At 45.6% G+C, this 20,735-nt stretch overlaps 1 protein-coding gene across 1 annotated transcript in view; it reads right to left on the minus strand.

Annotated features, from left to right (window-relative positions):
• LOC111157323 (ATP binding cassette subfamily C member 11) overlaps positions 1 to 20,735 on the minus strand; it is a 68,513-nt gene that overhangs the window by 27,090 nt on the left and 20,688 nt on the right. The window contains exons 7-15 of the mRNA XM_022518638.1: positions 16,646 to 16,819; positions 15,639 to 15,786; positions 15,307 to 15,455; positions 12,689 to 12,796; positions 8,653 to 8,913; positions 7,123 to 7,194; positions 4,777 to 4,901; positions 2,989 to 3,061; positions 1,139 to 1,342 (exon numbers count right to left, since the gene is read on the minus strand). Coding sequence (XP_022374346.1) covers positions 1,139 to 1,342; positions 2,989 to 3,061; positions 4,777 to 4,901; positions 7,123 to 7,194; positions 8,653 to 8,913; positions 12,689 to 12,796; positions 15,307 to 15,455; positions 15,639 to 15,786; positions 16,646 to 16,819 — 1,314 coding nt within the window. The remainder of the gene's footprint in view (positions 1 to 1,138; positions 1,343 to 2,988; positions 3,062 to 4,776; positions 4,902 to 7,122; positions 7,195 to 8,652; positions 8,914 to 12,688; positions 12,797 to 15,306; positions 15,456 to 15,638; positions 15,787 to 16,645; positions 16,820 to 20,735) is intronic.

The following is a 20,735-nucleotide window of genomic DNA, read 5'->3' on the forward strand; positions in this document are numbered from 1 at the left end:
GTAAAATGTTATTTTATAACCCCGTATTGGCAAAAATCTTAAAACATTGCATAAGTCCAAGCGTGGGTGATGATGGGAGGTATAGGGAACTCTCATAAAACGTAGGTGGTGGTGTAGATTAGTGCAAATACTTGGGAAAGCAACTTGATAATATCTAATAAAGCTAAATATTTAAAAAATTATGAACTGGACTCCTAAACCTTTGCTCCCCAAAAGTCACAAATGTGCGTAAAGACATATATAAAAAGATGTACGCCAAAGGATTTTTTTCTATAAGAGTGAAAAATGGGAAACAACCTCGACGTCCATCCTAGGAGAATAAATTCTGGAATATTCAGATATCGGAATGCTATGCCAGTGAGAATCAAATCAAGTTGCATGTATCAACATGGAAGATCTCAAAAATATACAAAAAAATGTCGAGTGAAACAAGCAAATTAGAACATAAACTATCAATTATATAAAGCTTTAAAATAAGCAGAAGGATACCTTATCATGTCTAGAGATTTATACACGTGTTCTAAGGGTATGGGGACTTGCACGAGAATGACCAACAGCAAAGTTAGGGGAACAGGAAGGAGGAGACAATGCAATCTGAGAGGGGATCTATGTTTGTGTCATCTGGGTGGTAGACACATGGGTTTTCAGTAGATTATTTTATAAACTGTTTTTATGTTTGAAATATATTGTCCCCCCCCCACACAAATAGGCCAGAATGGAAGGAGAGGGATAAATAATAATAATGTCTTGAGGCCAAAACCAAGCATGGAAATACCTAGGATAAAGGCATTATGAGAGGCAGCCCTGCCCACACACATCACTGTACTTCATCAAAGAACATGAGACTTCAGGAACTCTTCTCTGAAAGATTTTTTTTCTTTTATCATAACTTTAAAAGCAGGAGCCAACCCATAAAATCTTGAAGGAGACCTTCAAATCTGGTTTCAATTTTACCAGCCACAGAAATCTCCACGTGGAAAGCAGAAGAGATCCAGGTTTTTTACGACATTCCTCAAATGTTGAGGTCTAGCCTGAGATGAAGGGGCAGCCACTGGGAGGTTGTTACGGAATCAATGGCAGAAACATGAGGATCTACATTAGCCATTGGTCGTGGCCAGAGCCCTGGAAGGGTGGTCACCTGCAGCTGGTGGGTCACCAGAATAACTGTCTTCCCCCTGAGCGTCTTCTTAATGCACTCCTCAAAGATGTGCTTCCCCACATGGGTATCCACAGCAGACAGGGGGTCGTCCAGCAGATAGACCTCACGATTAGAGTAGACGGCACGGGCCAGGCTGATCCTCTGCTTCTGTCCCCCAGACAGGTTGAGGCCCCGCTCCCCAATCTGCAAACAGATAGCCAAAGGCACTGTGTCTAGAAGATGAGCCCAGTGAGGTGTGCTCAAACCAGCCAGGTGGCCAGATGTGACAGACTGAACCCCCTCAGTGCATACTCCTGGACACCTCATGATTGGGCACCCCTGGTATTTGAAAAAAATCTTTTTCCAAGTTTGCTTAGTAGAGAATGAAAACACTGATTTTCAGTTAATTACAATTTTTATAACTCATAATTAGATGCAATGTTCCTAAGCCTTTCAACATCTCAGGTGACATTTTAAATCTTTAGCAATTTAGATAATAAAACAAATCATTCCTAAGAAAGAGCACCTCCTTATATCTTTCTTGGTTTTAAATCTCTGTTGACAGCAACTGTCGACTTGTGAAACCATCAGTCCTTGTCATCTAAGACTGTTTGCTCTGCGCACAGCCCACTCCACAGGACAGGGCTGCAATGGCCAGAAGGGGCTCTACTGTTGCTGTCATGGGAAGGGCCACCTTACACAACACCTTATGTCAGGAGATACTAAGAGCCATTAACAGGCAAACAGAATTATTGCACAGCATTGCAGACTATCATGCCAGGCATCTGCTGCCTGGCCCATCCCTTGGTCAGACCTGAGGACAAGAGCACCAGGGACTAAGTCCCACTCCTGCTCTGCCATGAACTCTTGCAGTCTCTGTAGAAAAGAAGCAGAGTCTAAAGAGCAGCAGGGTGACCTCTTGTCACTGCTCTGCCTCTGGTTCACCACCGTGTGCCCTTAGACAGGCTGCTTGGCCCAGGTGAAGGCTTAGTTTTGCATTCAGTCCTCACTCAGCTGATGCTTACTAAGCACCTACTGTGCTTGCATGATAAGCTAATACCCACTCCGGCTGGGCATGTTCACAGTATTCTATATGTATCAACTCATCTAAACCTCAAGTGTGTTGAGGTCCATTCTCATGGATGCCATTCTATAGACCAGACCTTCTTTCTGCTAAACCCTGAGCAAGACAACTGAGCACTCTTACCTCAAAGATTTACAGACCCACCTTAGAAGGATAATAAAAGCACTGAACTCCTAGAATTACCTGAGGCTCACCTAAGACAATGCATTCAAGTTGCTACGATAGTCTTTTGCACCTGGTTAAATGTTCAGCAGACAGAGATAATAGTTAATAGGTAAGACCAACAATATTGCTTTTATCTTACAAAGGTCTTATGTAGATTAAAGGTGTCTACAAATGTGAAAGATGGTGAATTACCATGAAAACGTAAATCATATTGCCATTGGGAAGCCATGGCTCCTGTTCCCACTGGCAAAAGTTGAGCTGGCCAGAGGGGGCAGGGCGGGACTTGGGAGAGGGGGAGGACATGGGGACAGATAGGAGGTTTCTCATCTTCACAGGTTCTCCACTGCTTCTGCTCCAAAAGGAGGAGTTTGAGGTCAGCTCCCCATCCTTGTGGGGTAAGGTAGGTTCTTTGCCAGCTTTCACTGTAAGATGAGCCCATTTCCTCCCTGGGTGGGGAAGGCTTTGAGGCAGCCATGGGCTGCTTTGGGGAAACAACCAGAGTCCTCCCTCCACCCACCTTGGGAAGCAGCCTGAGGACCCCAGTAAACCATTACAAAGACACCATCACAATGGAGACAAGGGATCCTCGCCTCCCACTCACCTCTGTCATGTCTCCAAAGGGCAGAATTTCCAGGTCACGGTTCAAGGAACAGCAATGGAGTACCTGGTGGTACCTGCAAAGGACAGAGAGCTAAAGGGACAAGTGGCCCCACTACAGACCTTCCAGCCTTCCCAAGTTGGGAAGAGAGAGTTCTTGCATTCCATGCTCAGAAATTTGGACTTGATCCCACATTAAATGGTAAAGCCTGGGAGGCTTTTTGTATTTCTTTCTTCCCCTTATTTCTTTCAATCTAATATGTGCACTTAGTAAATATTTGAACAGAACAACAACAACAAAAAAGATACAGGGAAAAGCAAGTCTCTCTTATCTTTGACTCTCAGTTGCTTTCACAGAAGCAGCCACTATTACAGTTTCTTATGTATTCATTCAGAAATAATGTGGTCATGTATGTCTGCCTGCAGCAAATATAGGTTTGTATTGTTTTAATGACACCATAGTATTTTGTTATATGGCTGCACCATAAATTACTTAACCAGTGTCCCTGTGATGGACATTGGGGTTTTTTCTAGTCGTCTGCTACTGTGAAAACTGGGTAGTGTGAACACTCTTACACATGGGCATTTGTGTTCATGGGTGACACTCTCTACACATTAAATACCTAGCAATGTTGAGTCTAGCAATTGGTGCATTTTTATCTTTGACCAAATACTTCGAAACTGCCCAATGAGTTGTATCCTTCTGAAAGCAGAGTAATGACAAGGTGAGAGCTATGTTTTGGGATGACTACCCTGGAGGTGGGACCCAAGATAGAACAGAGCAGGAGAAGACCAGAGACAGGGAGCCAAGGGCAGGGGCAGTGGGAACAGTCCAAGCAAAGAGATCACGGGCAAGAACTGGCAGTGGAGATGGAGAAGAAGAGATAAAGACAAGACCTATTTAGGAGACAGAGATGTCCAAGGTGGGTGACCGAGCAGATGTGAAGTATCAGAGGACAAGGCATTAGGCTCGCTGCAGTACACAGTTCAGTGATGCCATTAAACCGAGTTGGACAACTTGGGAAGAGAAGCAGGCAGGATGGGGGAGCTCATGAGCTGGTGTTGGACCCAACGCTGAGCAGCCCACAGGACAGTCAGCTGGAGACTTCATACACCCACGTGCCCCTCCGAGTTGCTACTGGGGACAGATTGCACCATCAAGCAAACAGTCAAAGGAGGCCAGGGTCCACCAGAGTTGGAAGCACAGCAGTAAGCATTCGGGGCAGCTTTTGTAAATCCTCTGCTGAACAGACTTGGCTCGTGATGTTCAAGGGCGTGTCTCTAGCAGGTTAACCCCAGACTCTGGGCGGGAGAGGCCATGAAGGGCAAGGATGGTGGTGGGTGGCCCATCAGACCATGAATCCAAACTGTTTTCTTCTACATCACATGACCTCATCACCCCATTTGTTTTACCTTTTGACTTGGAGGTGGAGAATGAATTAATACAAACGAAGTTTTAATGTTTTTTAAAGGGGGAGAGTTATTTTGACTCATATAATAGCTAAGCATGATGTTCCTGACAATGACTGGGTTCAGATTGTGTTTCAGGAATATCCGCCAAGCTTTGTGACTTTAGGCAAGTTATTTAACCTCTTGGGGCCTCAGCTGACTCATCTAGAAAACGGATATAATAATAATCTTTCTTTCACAGTGAGGATAAAATGTATTAACGCGTATAAGTGAGCTCACAGCAAGTATCAGCGGCTGTCAAATTACTATTAGCAGCGGGGGGATCCCTCCCCCAACCAGCCCCATGCACCCGTGTCCTTCCTGGACCCTCCCAGAAACTTACCAGTCCTTGTCATACTGGCCTCCCATGAGGATGTTCTCCCTGACGCTACCTCCGATGATCCAGGCCTGCTGGGGGACATAAGCCAGGCTTCCATGCATCCCCACCGAGCCCTCCAGCAAGTGCATCTGCAGCAGAGTGAGTCGAGCCTTAGGAGCAGGCAGAGGAACAGGGGTAGACCCTGCTTGGCTCAGCAGCTACAGGGCCCAGGGTACCACTCCTGCCAGGATCCTGGGGCTATCCTATGTAAATGGGACTTTTCATATGGTTCTCCCAGACCCACCAGTGAGTCTGAGGGAAAGTCCTGGGAACATAGGGAATTCAGCTAGAGCTAAGCCAGGCCAGGTCCTGCTGGGACTTGAATCCAAGGTCTGTACTGAGGACACCTCATACTTTTTTTTTTTTTCTCTTATTTCCCCAGTCCCAGTCTCTAGCAAGTGGTGCCTCCATGCTTTTCATGGTGAGATAGAAAGTTCCGGGTCATCTCTGACCTTCTGTGAATATCAACAGAATTATTGCCAATGTCATTGTGCACAGATAGGGAAATGTTCTTTATTTGGGGGACACCATGTTGAGGTAATAAGTGGGAAACTCTCATAATTTCTGTAATTTAAAATAGTTCTACAAGGGCACAGGTGGCTCAGTTGGTTAAATGTCTGCCTTCGGGTCAGGTCATGATCTCAGGGTCCTGGGATTGAGCCCCACATGAGGCTCCCTGCTCAGCAGGGAGTCTGCTTCTCCCTCTCTCTGTGTGTTCTCTCTCTCTCTCTCTTTCAAGTAAATAAATTAAAAATCTTTAAAAAAATAGTTCTACAAAATGTGTTTCTACATAGATGTGGCAAAAATGTCAATGCTATCAACTGTTGAATCTGGAGGTGGGTATATGGGTCTTTTATGTCTTCCTGCCTTTCTGTTTGATAAATTTAAAAACACAATTTAAAAAAAAAAAAAAAGGCCATCAGCCCCATCCCTACCACCCCAGCATCACATATCACCATCCCGTGCCCCTTCCTCTTTATGATTCTATGCTTCTTACTTCTGATTTGGAGCCAGGCTTTAATTAATAAGAACAAAATTTTAAATGACATCTTTTCATTTTTCCTTTATTGGATGGATAATTACTGGTTTATTTCAAGAAGAAACTTAGGAACCACTAGCTGCACGGAAAGGTGGACTTGGAGGGAGGCTACCAGGGAGTGTTGCTGTGGGGAAAAACGAACCTCTGACACCACGTGGATCCAGGTTTCAACCCTGGTTCCCACCTCACCAGCTGTGTGACCTTGGGCAAGTCACTTCTCGGAACCTCATCGGCTCACCCATAAACTAGCTATAATGGCTGTGCTTTCCTCATGTGGTTGTTTTCAGGTTGAAGGGGAAAATGGGATGCTCTTAGCACAGGGCTAAGCACAGGGCTCTTAGCACAGGGCTATGTTTACTGTTTCTTAAAACTAGAACCTTGTCTTCCCCATTGCCAAGAAATTGGGCAAGGCCACCACATGCAGAGCATGAAGAATTGAGCTGTCTGGAAAAAGCTCTATGGACAATATGACCACATTCTAAGGAGATGATGAGTTTAGCTATACTATTTGGGAGAAAGAGCTGAGGAAGGAGCTGGGTAATGGAAGAAACTTCTTGTTCTCTGAAAAGCATAGGCAGAGGAATGATGGGCAAAGAAAGGAGGGGGCAGAGAGAGCAGTCCAGGACTAGGGAAGGCTGGGGCTAAGGGGGTAAGTGCTGGTGAGAGTGGGCTGAGCCATATGTCTGCTTAGGTGCAGACTAAGCAGACCTCAAGAACATCCACTGACAGTGGAATTGGACAGTTCGGATCTCATGGGCAGGGGCACCCAGTAGACATGTAAATTCTACTGTTGGAGCGTAAGACTGTCCCATCCCACACGGGAGGGTCTCCTCTCCCCCATCCTTCCTTCTTCCTCCTCCTTTCTCCCTCCACATTGCACTCTTGATGCTGTCTCACAAGGGACACATGTCCCATTCTGAGATGGGCTTCATGAGATGACTTTTATCATCACATTAAACATTGAAACATGCTGTATCATCACCCTGATAGCTGGTTGATTACAAACAGGGTGGGGAGAGCACAGAAAACAGGTGAGGGCAGACCTCCAGGGGATCTCGGAGGTAGCCTTCCTGGCTGGAGGGTGAGAATGAGGTGTATTTATAGCACACCTCCCCCTCAGTGCATGCCTAACTGCTCTCAATTTATAAAAGGTGTATTGGCTCAGACCCCATTGAGGAAGAAAGCAATGGTGTGACTGACTGGGGGAACTCAAGCTTGGGAGTCCTTGGACCGCCCATGAGTGCATATACATGTGGTCACAAGTCACTTACCTCCCCCAGGATGGCTGACAGCAGGCTGCTCTTGCCACTCCCGGTAGTGCCACAGACCCCCAAGGTGGTCCCCTGCAAAACCAAGGAGGACAGAGTGGCATTGGAACTCCTACTCACCCAGGGTGGGTCTGTGGTTGAACACCCCACCCCAAAGCCCCTCAGACGAGCAAAAGCTCAACACCACAACCTCCAAGGAAGGAAGTTGCATGGAGGTCATAGAGAGGAATTCATGGATAGGAGATCCTTTTGGGCAAGAAACCCAAATTTCAGATCTGCACCTATTCTACTCTATGATCCTAGGCAAGTCACTTAGCCTCTCTGTGCCTCAGTTTCTTCATGTGTAAAATGGGGACAGTGAAGCCAGCCTCACAGAATTCATGCATACTTTCCCTCATTTATTCATTTACCGCTCCCTCAAAGACTGAGTTTCTCCCACGTACCAAGTAGCGAAGAAAAGAACTCTCATGCTACATTCTAGTGTGGAGCCATGAACCATGAAATAAGCCATGAAATATATAAACAATATCAGATGATGATAAATGATTTAAGTAAAACAAATTGGCTGTTATGAACCAGAGCAAGTGTAGATGGGTTGGCCAGCAAGGTCTTCTTAAAGCAGTTGTCACTGCAACTGAGACCCGAATGACAGGAAGGAGACAGACACAGGAAGATCTGGTCGTTCCAGGCTGTGGGAGCAGCAGGGACAAAGGTCATGAGACAGGAACCAGGTTGGCTGCCAAAGTGCTATGGGAAGGCTAGTGTAGCTGGTGTGGGGAGAATAAGTGGGAGAAGAACTGAGAGCTATGGGCAGGATGATCAGGGGATACCTGGGCTATATCTTAAGTGCAGCAGGAGGTCACTGAAGGGGTTTAAGCAAGAGAGTGACTTGAATTGGTTTATGGTTTAGAAAGAGCCCTCTCTCCTCTGCATGGTAAAAATAGTAAGAGGGCAAAAGTGGAATCAAAGGGGCTGATAAGGAGGGTCCTAGAGGAGCTGGAATAGCATGATAGTGGCTGGGGCTTGGGGAGTTGGGGGCGTAGTTGGTGAAAGGTGGATGGATTCAGGAGAGAGCTGATAGGCGTCACCAGTGGACTGCGTTGATGGGAGGGAGGGAATGCAATCAAATTTGACTTGAAAGTGCAGAGGTGGAATTTACACAAGAAGGGAAGCTTGCCCTTGCAAATGTTAGTCAGAGAAGAAGTCAGATGAGGTGAGTTCACAGAACAACCAAATTGGCACATACTAGCACCTTAGTCAATGTTAGTCTCCTCCCCCTCCTCTCCCAGCATATAGCTTTCTATCCTGGGTCTTGTTATTATCAAAAAAAAAAAAAAATTCTGGATGATCAGTTGATTGCCACTGAAGAATAAAAGATTTCCTGTGCTTGCCCTCTGTGAATAATTTGTATTTAAAAGAGGTATTTAGAGATGGCAGTTTTTAGCCAAGGAAACAGTAGAGTGCCAGGAAGCTCAAGCTTCGGGCCCCGAAAGTCTGGCAGCCAGCCTGCCTGTGTGGCCTGGATAAGGCTACCTTTGACACCATTAGATTTAATTTGTGCAACTTTGGGGCTAGGCTGTCCTTTGTGTCCTCTGGCCCGAGGGCTCCTGGAGCTGGCTGAGCCCTGGTCATCCCCTCGGGAGTGTGCCCGTTCTTCTCCATCTCCATGGCTCCATTTACAATCCCTGGGCAGGTCTGTCGCCATGACAAGGTGGCGTCCTCCAAAACCACTGCTTTGCTGGGATCTTTCAATGCCTGGACGTACAAAACAGGTCTCTCCTGTAGGAAAAATTTCTGTACAGACAAAAAGAAAGGAGGAATTCAGTTCTGCAGTCTAATAAGAATGTGTGCCCATTTCACTGGCCTGCCTATAGGTCTGGTTTATAAACTCCTAATAAACAGTAGAAGTCTGAAGAACCACCACTAGTTCAGAGGGAGCCAGGTTCTGCTGGTAGGAATTCTGGATCAGGGTTTTCCAAGTTTTGGACCACTGGGCCACTCTTTGATATCTGCATACTGCCTGCTCTGTTCTTTTCTGTTTGGTTTTACATGGGTGACAACACTGAGGAACCCTCAGACAGATGTGCCACTTTTCTAATTAAATTTCATTCTTAACTATTCAAAGTAAAAAGGTCTGCCCTTTTGGTGGTAAACTGTTTGGGGCCATACATTTCACAGTGTGACCATGAGCTGGTCACTCCTCTCTGTGTCTCCATCTTCCTGACTGGGAAACATACATGAGCATGAGCATTAAAAGAGGCAGCTGGGAAGTATGATCTCACTGCACTTAAATTATAGGCACACGTCTCTCCCTGGAGATTTGCTAAGAAAGAGATGTAGAAAGATACTTCTTGACATTTCGGACAATGGTTTTATCTCTAGATAGTGGATGTTGAGCGATTTTTGCTCCCTGTAACATTTTTCACTCTCTGAGCCTTCTACAATGAGCACACAGGATTTTGCAAAGATAAAAAGCTATTTTCAAAATAAAAAAAAGGTGGTCTCTTTTTTTAAATTGAACGTCAGGTATATTTAATTAGGTTGATTATAACATTTGAGTCAAGGCATAGAGTCATCATTGGGAATTGCATGGGTCCCTTTATTTTGTTTCGTTAGCTGGGCACTTACTTGTGTAGTTACTAAATTTTAGTAACATAACCACTGGGTAACCACTGATGGCTCTCATTCCTTTGCTTAAATTGTTACCACATATACCTTAATTTTATTAGATAAATTTTGAGTGATACACTGGCTTAATGAGTCAGTATGACAAGCACATATCTGGATATTACCAATGCTGATAAATGGGCTTATAAGGAAGAAAAACAGGGGTCCTTTTACCCCCAAACCCTCAAATGTATTCTCAAACTCTAAATTTGTTTACACCATTCAGTGCTTTTCACTTGTTTTTAGCAAACAGCACAAAAGAAAAATGGTCTGGGGGCATCTAGGTGGCTGTCGTTTAAGCATCTGCCTTTGGCTTAGGTCATGATCTGGGGTCCTGGGACTGAGCCCCACTTCGGGCTCCCTGCTCTCTGGGGGGCCTGCTTCTCCCTCTCCCTCTGCCTCCTGCTCTCCCTTCTTGCACTCCCTCTCTGTGTCAAATAAATGAAATCTTAAAGGAAAGAAAAATGGCCTGGAGAGCCCACCTGGGTGCCTCCTCTAGAACCCCAGTGAGTAGGTCCACAGCTCCAGAAGCCAGCTCACCTCCTACCTGTGGTCGCCTACAAGGAGGGGTCCTCCCTCAGGGCTCAAGGCTCTCTTCTCTGTGCCCTTGGAAACTGGTAGGCCAGAGTTCAAAAGCCAAAGGCATTTGAGAGCTGGGTTATAGCACCAAGGAGCACAAAGGAGGAAGAGGGAATCATTCCTCCCCCTTCTAGCCTAGGGGTCTCAAGGTCAAATGTCTATTGGACCAGATAGAAAACTTCAGTGGCTGAAACACAAGGATTTGAAGATACCCTGATGAGAGAGCTAGTGTCCATCCAAGGGGCCACCCTATACAGCACCAGCCACTGGAGACAACCCCAGGTTCAAGACCTTTGCCCTCACCATTACCATTCCTGCTCCCTTCTCCACCACCATAATGACACCATCCCTAGCCAAAAGCTCTCTGACCTCTGAGCTCTCTCTCCAGGCATTCCTTCAGCGAACATCCCTACCCACCCTTCGGAGCCCAAACTGTAGCTTCCTCAACTCTGCCCACCCTGCAAATGAAAACAGGCACAGAGGGGAAGATGGGAGAGCCTAGGATACCAGCGGACAGAGAGAAGGCAGCAGGGAGCCCTGATCAGCCCTGCTCAGTGGCAGAGAAGTCTGGGAATCTACTGGGGCTCTTCATAAGTAATGGACTGTCTTATCCTTCCTCAGACAAGCCAAGTTCATTCCAGCCTCAGGGCTTTTGCACTTCCTAGTTATCATCACTCAGATCAAAAATCACCTTAGCAGAGGGGCCTTCCGGGTCCAGCACACCCAGATTTGTCCCAGCCCTCCCCCACATACTCTCCAGAAAATTACACTGTTTTACTGACATCATAGCTCTTCATGTGATCTGATGTTATCTTCTTTGACTGTTAATTCACTTGCTAGTTGCCTGTTTCTAATACCAGGTTGTAAGTTCCTGAGAGCAGGGATCCCATTGGTCAGGCTCACAGTAGTATGTTCTGTCCCAGTACTTGGCAGGTGGTGGGTATCCAATAAATACTTTTTTTAAAAGGATTTTATTTATTTATTAGAGAGAGGGCAAGAGAGAGAATGAGCAGGAGTGGGGCGAGGAGCAGAGGGAGAAGGAGAAGCAGGCTCTGCTCCAAGCAGGAAGCCCAAGGCGGGCTCGATCCCAGGACTCGGGGATCATGACCCAAGCCAAAGGCAGACACTTAACTGACTGAGTCACCTAGGTGCCCCTCAAGAAATAGTTTTTGAATAAATGAATAAATGACTGAGTGAATAAGTTGGGAACTACATGCATTTAAGTGAGATGACTTTGTAAATTGGTTTAGATAAGGGTTTTTATTTTTTTATTTTTTATTGATTTTATTTATTTATTTGACAAACAGAGATCACAAGTAGGCAGAGAGGCAGGCAGCGAGTGGGGTGGGGAAGCAGGCTCCCTGCTGAGCAGAGAGCCCGATGTGGGGCTCGATCCCAGGACCCTGTGATCATGACCTGAGCCGAAGGCAGAGGTTTTAACCCACTGAGCCACCCAGGCGCCCCTAGATAAGGGTTTTTAAACTCAGGTGCTGTAGGAGCAAGACCAGCTATGGAAAAAAGTGAAGTAGACCATTGCTAAGAGGATAAATGGTAGGTGAAACAACCCCAGTGTCAAGTAGGGCACAGTGGGGACTGTAAGGTGTACAGTAGGGCACAGTGGGAGCTGTAGGGTATACAGTAGGGTACAGTGGAGGCAGCAGGAAACTGTATCCCACTGCCTCATCTAAGTAGGACAACTAATCACCTCAACTCCAGCTGTTTGTGGCCATGGGGAAATGTGGGTCTGATGTTCCCAGATCTTCTGATTATTCAGAAAAAATCCAGAAATCTGATTTTTAAATAGAATTCCCAGGTTTTTAAATGCAAGCAACAAATATGATTTTTTTTTTAAAAGCAAAACCATCAGGGTAACCCTGCAGACCTCCTGTCTGAGACCTGGTTTGTATAGACTGTCCTAAGACCTCCCAAGGGCCCGATTCCTCTGTGTTCCAGCCTCCATCACAGCCTGGGTGCAGGGGGTCCCTGAGCTGGCCAATCCCTCTCCGTGGATGCTGGCGTCTGGCTTGGCCTGGGGTCATGTTCGGGAGGAACGTCATGATGACTGCAGGCAGACGAACACCAAAACAGAGAGCCACACAAACAGTCCTCCGACTAGGCTGCCTGGGTGGCTCAGTGGGTTAAGCCTGTGCCTTCGGCTCGGGTCCTGATCTCAGGGTCCTGGGATCGAGTCCCACATCGGGCTCTCTGCTAGGCAGGGAGCCTGCTTCCTCCTCTCTCTCTCTCTCTCTCTACTTGTGATCTCTCTCTGTCAAGTAAATAAAATCTTAAAAAAAAAACAAAAAACAGTCCTCCAACAACTTACCTTAAACCTCTCTGCTGCGGGCTTGGAATTCGTGAGGCCTTTTACTGCAAAGGGCACGAAGAACACGGACAGCCGCATGGGAATCAAGGTGGCCACCGTAGTGAAAGCCTGGCAAGGAGGGGAGGAGGTGGTGAGGGGCGCATCTCTGTTCTCTCTCCACCCCCTGAGGCTTCCCTCCTGGAGCCAGAAGCCACAGAGCCAGACCCCCCCCCAGCTTTTGATAGGCCGGTCCCCCCCCATGGCAGGGACGGAGCCAGTATTTTGAGGAGACTGGGAAGAGCAGGGAAAGAGCACTTCTCTTTTTTTTTGTTTTTGTTTTTTGTTTTTTTTAATTTTAATTTTAATTTTAATTTTTTTTAAGATTTTATTTATTTATTTGACAGACAGAGATCACAGAGAAGCAGGCAGAGAGAGAGGAGGAAGCAGGCTCCCTGCTGAGCAGAGGGCCTGATGCAGGGCTCGATCCCAGGACCCTGGGACCATGACCTGAGCTGAAGGCAGAGGCTTTAACTCACTGAGCCACCCAGGCGCCCCTATTTTTATTTTATTTTTTTTTATTTCTTTTCAATATTCATTGTTTCAGTATTCATTGTTTTTGCATCACACCCAATGCTCCATGCAATCCGTGCCCTCCTTAATACCCACCACCTGGCTCCCCCAACCTCCCACCCCCTGCCCCTTCAAAACCCTCAGGTTGTTTTTCAGTGTCCATAGTTTCTCATGGTTCACCTCCCCTTCCAATTTCCCTCAACTCCCTTCTCCTCTCCATCTCCCCATGTTCTCCATGTTATTTGTTATACTCCACAAATGAGTGAAACCATATGATAATTGACTCTCTCTGCTTGACTTATTTCACTCAGCATAATCTCTTCCAGTCCCATCCATGTTGCTACAAAAGTTGGGTATTCATCCTTTCCGATGGAGGCATAATACTCCATAGTGTATATGGACAACATCTTCCTTATCCATTCGTCCATTGAAGGGCATCTTGGCAACATGTGTTGGAGAGAATGTGGAGAAAGGGGAACCCTCTTACACTTTTGGTGGGAATGCAAGTTGGTGCAGCCACTTTGGAAAACAGTGTGGAGATTCCTCAAGAAATTAAAAATAGAGCTTCCCTATGACCCTGCCATTGCACTACTGGGTATTTACCCCAAAGATACAGATGTAGTGAAAAGAAGGGCCACCTGTACCCCAATGTTTATAGCAGCAATGGCCACGGTTGCCAAACTGTGGAAAGAACGAAGATGCCCTTCAAAGGAGCACTCCTCTTAACGTCTCTGTGTCTCTAGGCCTGGCTCCTGATGGAGCTTGGCAAGCCGGTGACTCTGCGACTTTGGCCAGGTCCCCTCTCCCAACAAGCTGCGCTTTCCCCTTGGCATAGGGTCAAAATCATCAGCGGGTACAGGAATAAATGCAGGGAAGCACTGAGAAAGTACATGTGAGAGAGCTTGTCCGCTGTCAGCGGAGCTTGATACTGTTACTGCGGTTACGATTGTATTCAGCCTTCCTTGCCTTAGATACTTGTTTCTAATATTCCAAATGTCCCTGCACTTCAAGGCTAATCCATGCCTCACTCTCTCCTGGGAGACTTGCCCTGACGACAGCAGACAACCTCGCTCAGGATCTCAGAATGTGACCTGAAGTACCTGGGGACTTTCCAATCCATGCCCCACCTCCACTCCCTTCTTCATCCTTCACTGTGTGAGTGCAGGGTGACCCTAAACTCCTGCTGAGACTTTCTCCTACAAAAGCCCCCGTGCCCACCCTCAAGCTTTCAGGGGGCCTCTCTGGTGCATGCCTGGGCCAAGTCAGGTGTCTGCTTCTGGAACACAAACAAACCCTTGGTGGCGGATTCTCAAATGCTTCCCCCTCTTGCTTTGGGTGCAGTGCTCTGTTCCAAGCCCCACCTGGATTCCAAGCTCTCCCAAAGCAGCCCCCTGATTTACCTCTTCAGGGAACTGGGATTCTACCCCTAAAAGGCAGCTGCTGCTTTTCTGGGCCAGAGTCAGACCACAGAGAGAAGGCAGAAGAAGCTCCAGCTTTTTTTTTTTTTTTTTTTTTTTAAAGATTTTATTCATTTATTTGACAGAGAGAAATCACAAGTAGGCAGAGAGGCTGGCAGAGAGAGAGGAGGAAGCAGGCTCCCTGCTGAGCAGAAAGCCCGATATGGGGCTTGAACCCAGGACCTGGGATCATGACCTGAGCCGAAGGCAGCGGCTTAACCCACTGAGCCACCCAGGCGCCCCGAAGCTCCAGCTTTTTATTTAAGGTATATTTTCAGAGCCCTATTTTGGGTTCAAAGAAACTCCTTAATTTAGGATTCTCAACCCCCAGGCATGTGTCAGAGTCATCAGGGTTTTAACTACTCATTTCAACTCCTCTGGGGTGACTTTGTCATCCCTCCCTCCCATAGTTGCTATGCAAGGGATGTCAGTTTTTCAGACAGTTTAAGATGGAAGAAAGTTCGAGCATCCTAAAAGTCTGGAAAATCAAAATCAGCATCTGTTGTCCATGTGCAAAACCTTCAGATCTTTGAAGGAACATGGTCTAGGGAAAGATATAAAAGAAAAACTCCTTATCAATATGGGGGGAAACGAAGCACCCCAAGCACTTACCACTGAGATTGTGAGTTTCTGTTGTAAACATGTGTGGATAAGGAACGTCAATGTTGTGGCCACTGTAGGGGCTATAAACAAGCAGGCAGTGGTCAGGCTCTGGAAAATCCCAGTCTTCTCCAGCAGTTTCTTTTCCTGCCTTCTGAGGGCTGAGAGATGAAAAGCAAAGGTATGGAAAAAAAAAAAAAAGACAAAGGCCCTGAAATTAACCCTAAGAACATCCTCCAAAGAGCACCAAACTTCCAGAGCATGAAAGAACTCCCCCAAAAGGGAGAGGCTTGACCCACCATGGCATCCCAAGGTTCTGAGCAAGAAAATGAGATTTTCTGTACCTTTAATTGTTTTTTCAAATGGTTTCTCCCATGCATACATTTTAATCAGCTTAATGCAGGTGAGAACTTCACTGGTCACACGGATGCGCTGGTCGCTGATCTCAGAGGTGTGATTGTGTATCTTAACAATCTTTCGAATCAGGAACACCTATAGTCAGGATGCAGCAAGAGCTTCTTTTGACAAGGGTAGGAGGGTTCACCCAGGCGTAACTATGACAACGGGGAGTATGTCCAAAGGTAAAATGCAGATGTGGGTTGGCCACCTGGATTTAATCCTGCCCTGTTGGAAGCCACTGTGACTCTAAATTCTAGGGTCCTGCTGAAGGCTTTCCAACGGAAACCACTCCATCATGCCTTAGAGCACCTGTCTCACACATCCTGGGGGTGTTTTTCTCCTGTGTCCCAAGCCAGGTTGAGGCTAACTAAACAGAAATATGACTCCTCTGCCCTTGGGAACTCTAACCTGCCAATAGTTATGATCACCTGATCAGAATACCTGTGCGAAGGGAGGAAAACACTTGATTTCAATAATTCAGAGCACATATAACCCAAGACTCACTTCCTGTTTTGCCCAGGTTTATTTCACCTGAATCTTTGTCAGCAAATTTGCTGGCCTTCTCCCTTTTTACTGTGCTCAGCCGAACGTTAAATGCTATCTGGGCTATTACATCACCACATTCAGGGTAAAAAAGAAGGAATAAAAACCTTACATAGAGGACATCTACTAAGGAAAGTGTGTGAGGCAGATAATCCCTCACAGAAATCTATGAGATGGACTTTTGCATATCATAATCACCTCTTATTTCTTTGGCCAATGCTGTGGCCAGAGAACAGTTAGGCAGAAATGGAAGCTGAAACTTAACCACAGTGGAATGAACAGTCAACAGGAATCAATACTTCCATTCAGAAGTACCCCAGATTCCAGAGCGCAGAGAGTTCTGAGGAACATCCAACATCATATGGAGGGCAAAGAGAAGAAAAAAAAAACAAAAAAAAAAAGACATTACCTCCACTGGTAAAATTAGGAGATAGCACAGACTGGCGGAGAGCACAGTGGGTCCAAGAGTGAGGTAAGAGGTGACAGTGCAGGAGATCAGCAATGAAGAGATGAGCCAGATCAGGGGGCCATAGTACACCCCTTCGAACAGGCAGTTTACGTCGCTGGCGAAGAAGCTAATGGCCTGTAAGACAGCAAAGCCTGTGGGCACAGGTTTCACCTCTTCGAGTACCTAGAAGGGCCTACATGGGCAGGGGACAGGAAAGCTTGGGAGGCATGGTGGTAGAGACAAAAACACCGAGTTCACAGCTCTCCTCTTACTCTCTGTGTGACCCTGGGCCCATTCCTAGGCCACTCTGAGCCACTCTGAGCCTCAGCTTCTTTGCCTATGAAGCTGGAATAATTATACCCATTTTCTATGGTTGCTGTGAGGATGTCAATAAGATATCTGCACATAGACATCAGTAAAAGTTGTATTTTACTATACTATTGCTACTGCTTCTCATATCCAGATTCCCCAGAGAGTTACTTCTAGTCTTCTTTCTTATTCTATTCTATTCATTCTATTTCTACTAATAATAATGGCTGAATTTATTTAGGCAGGAGCTAAGTCTTTTTATCCTTCCTTTTCTATTTTGCTACGGACTCTTTGCTCCACTTTCCTGCTCCCTAACTGCCCGGTTCCATGTTACATAAAAGCTGACGTTGCAAATCAAGAAATATTTAAGGACCCAGATCATGAATGTCTTTTAGAATGACCAGTCTGAATGCCTTAAGAAGTGGTTTCCTTTTCACTTTAAACTGATCTCCTTCCAGTTCCCAGGATATGCCTCAGGCTGAACTTTTACAAAAATTTGAAGTGTATGAGGGAGCTAGCTTGGTACAGCCACTTTGGAATGGAACTGGAGAGTATCTTAAAAAGTTAACAATTGCACAAACCCCAAGACTTGGCTATTTCGTTTCTCTGTTGAGAAACATCCACACATGCAAGAGGAAGACAAAGACATTTACTACAGTTGTGCTTATTAGCAGCAAAACCCTGGAAACATTCTGAATGTCCACTGGTGGGGAAAGGTTAAAGCATCCACTCCAAGAGTATTAGGTAATATTGAATCCTGGAAAAACCTGTCAGAGATCATGTCCCAGACCTGTCATGTAGTAACTATAGGACCAAAGACACATACTCAGTCTCTCTGTGCCTCAGTTGCCTTATCAGTAAAATGGGAATAATAATACCACCTACTCCATACCACTGATGTGACAACTGATGAGATAATGCATATAAAACACTCAATTTAGCCATATTGAAAATGCTTAAGGTGGGTGGGGGAAAATGGATAAAGGTGGTCAAAAGGTAAAAACATTTATAAGATAAATAATTATGGTGACCATAATTACTATTGCATGGTGTATAAGTTGCTAAGACAGCAGATCTTAAAAGTTCTCACTGCAGGCAAAAAATTATAACTATGCCAACAGACACATGAAAAAGTGCTCCATATCACTCGGCATCAGGGAAATACAAATCAAAACCACAATGAGATATCACCTCACACCAGTCAGAATGGCTAAAATTAACAAGTCAGGAAATGACAGATGCTGGCGAGGATGCGGAGAAAGGGGAACCCTCCTACACTGTTGGTGGGAATGCAAGCTGGTGCAACCACTCTGGAAAACAGCATGGAGGTTCCTCAAAATGTTGAAAATAGAACTACCCTATGACCCAGCAATTGCACTACTGGGTATTTACCCTAAAGATACAAACGTAGTGATCCGAAGGGGCACGTGCACCCGAATGTTTATAGCAGCAATGTCTACAATAGCCAAACTATGGAAAGAACCTAGATGTCCATCAACAGACAAATGGATAAAGAAGAGGTGGTATATATACACAATGGAATACTATGCAGCCATCAAAAGAAATGAAATCTTGCCATTTGCGACGACGTGGATGGAACTAGAGGATATCATGCTTAGCGAAATAAGTCAATCAGAGAAAGACAACTATCATATGATCTCCCTGATATGAGGAAGTGGAGATGCAACATGGGGGGTTAAGGGGGTAGGAGAAGAATAAATGAAACGAGATGGGATTGGGAGGGAGACAAACCATAAGTGACTCTTAATCTCACAAAACAAACTGAGGGTTGCTGAGGGGAGGGGGGTTGGGAGAAGGGGGGTGGGGTTATGGACATTGGGGAGGGTATGTGCTATGGTGAGTGCTATGAAGTGTGTAAACCTGGCGACTCACAGACCTGTATCCCTGGGGATAAAAATATATGTTTATAAAAAATAAAAAAAGTAAAATTAAATTTAAAAAAAATTATAACTATGTAAAGTGATGAATGGTAACTAAATTTATGGTAGTGATTGTTTTGCAACTCATTAAATCATTACCTTGTATAAAACCCTGGACTAATACATTATACATCAATTATATCTCAATAAAAATGGGGAGGAAGGAAATGCTACAATTATAAGTAAGCATCCTTGAAAAGGAATAAGAAAGATCTGCATGTGTTAAGATGGAAGGCTAAGACATAATGAGGAAGAAAGAAAATCTTCAAAAGAGCCCAAACAATGTAGCATCCTTGATGTAAAAACTCACCCCGAAAATTGTATCATACATTTTCTATTAGTAAAACAAAGTGGCAGAACCCTGTAAAATGTAGTATCATTTATGTAAAAACACAAGCACAAGATACAACACATTTTCCATGGGTATCTTGCATGTGTACCTAAACACACAAAAGCATAGAAGGACACAAGCCCTATTGATAATGGTGGTCACCTCCTGGCATTCGGGAAGTGATGGGGTCTAGGGAGTCATCTAGTCCACTTTATTTTGTTTGCAAGGAGAACGTATGAAGGTGTTTTATAAATTAATTTTAAAATAAAGTTTATGGAAGCAGTCCCCTAGGACTCCTCATGTAACCAGTTACTTCCATCCCCACTTCCAGGTGGGCCATCTTGTCTTACGTTCCTGAGCGTATTTGGGGGAAATCGGCCTTGCACATAGCAGGTGCTCAGGACAGAGGCACAGAGAAAAGGAACCAGGATAGACCTCAGTGCGGAAAGTCTCCTTGGCAAGGCAGGTAAGTGCAGCCAGGTTCTGCTGCTTACCAATCACATGACCTTGTATATACGGTTCCTACTCCTTCCTTCCTCAGTTTCTACCTCTGTGACCATGGGAACAATAATAGAGACCACCGCATAAAAGGGTTGTCAGAGGACTGACTGAGCTAACAAGGTAAAGCCTTGGGGATGATGTTTGGCTTCGTGGAAGTTAATAACTACTATGATGACTCTCCTAAGATAAACAGGGGGAAGGGCCACCACAGATCTCAACATCCGTCAAATGCAGGAGGACAGGGAGCCCCCATGCTCAAGGCCTGAGAGAAGTCAGCAATGCAATTTAACACTTCTGAACCTCTGTCCCCTTTCTATGTGCATTATATGTACTAATTCATTAATAACAATCCTTTACGGCTGGTCTTATTATTCTGCAGCTTCAGAGAGACTGAACAAGTTGCCTTAAGTTACAGGACTAATAAATACCTTACATTGGCTACCAATCGAGTTTAGAGAAAGCACCCACTCGATGGCAGTGGGTAATCTGGCAGATTTTTTTTGGACATCTGCCCTGTGTAATTCAAATGTTGGCATTTAAGGGATACAGTGGTGAATCTGAAAGGGTTTGTGTCTTTGAAGGGGGCTCATCTTTTTTTTTTTTTAAGATTTTATTTATTTATTTGACAGAGATCACAAGTAGACAGAGAGGGAGGCAGAGAGAGGAGGGGAAGCAGGCTCCCTGCTGAGCAGAGAGCCCCACATGGGGCTCGATCCCAGGATCCTGAGATCATGACCTGAGCCGAAGGCAGAGGCTTTAACCCACTGAGCCACCCAGGTGCCCCATGAAGGGGACTCATCTTATCGGGGCAGCCGGATTTGTGCTTGGTGGGGACTGGGAGTGGATGGTAGGGTTTAGCAATATTGTCACGAAGGAGAGGACATCCATGAAGGATGAATGGGATTATAAAAGGATAGCGGTTGGGGGTGATATGAGCAACATTGCCAGGAGGTGGTGTGCCTGGTGTGTT

This window comes from Enhydra lutris, unplaced genomic scaffold (assembly GCF_002288905.1).
Source record: "Enhydra lutris kenyoni isolate GAN:26980312 unplaced genomic scaffold, ASM228890v2 scaffoldscaffold54, whole genome shotgun sequence".
Taxonomy (NCBI): domain Eukaryota; kingdom Metazoa; phylum Chordata; class Mammalia; order Carnivora; family Mustelidae; genus Enhydra; species Enhydra lutris.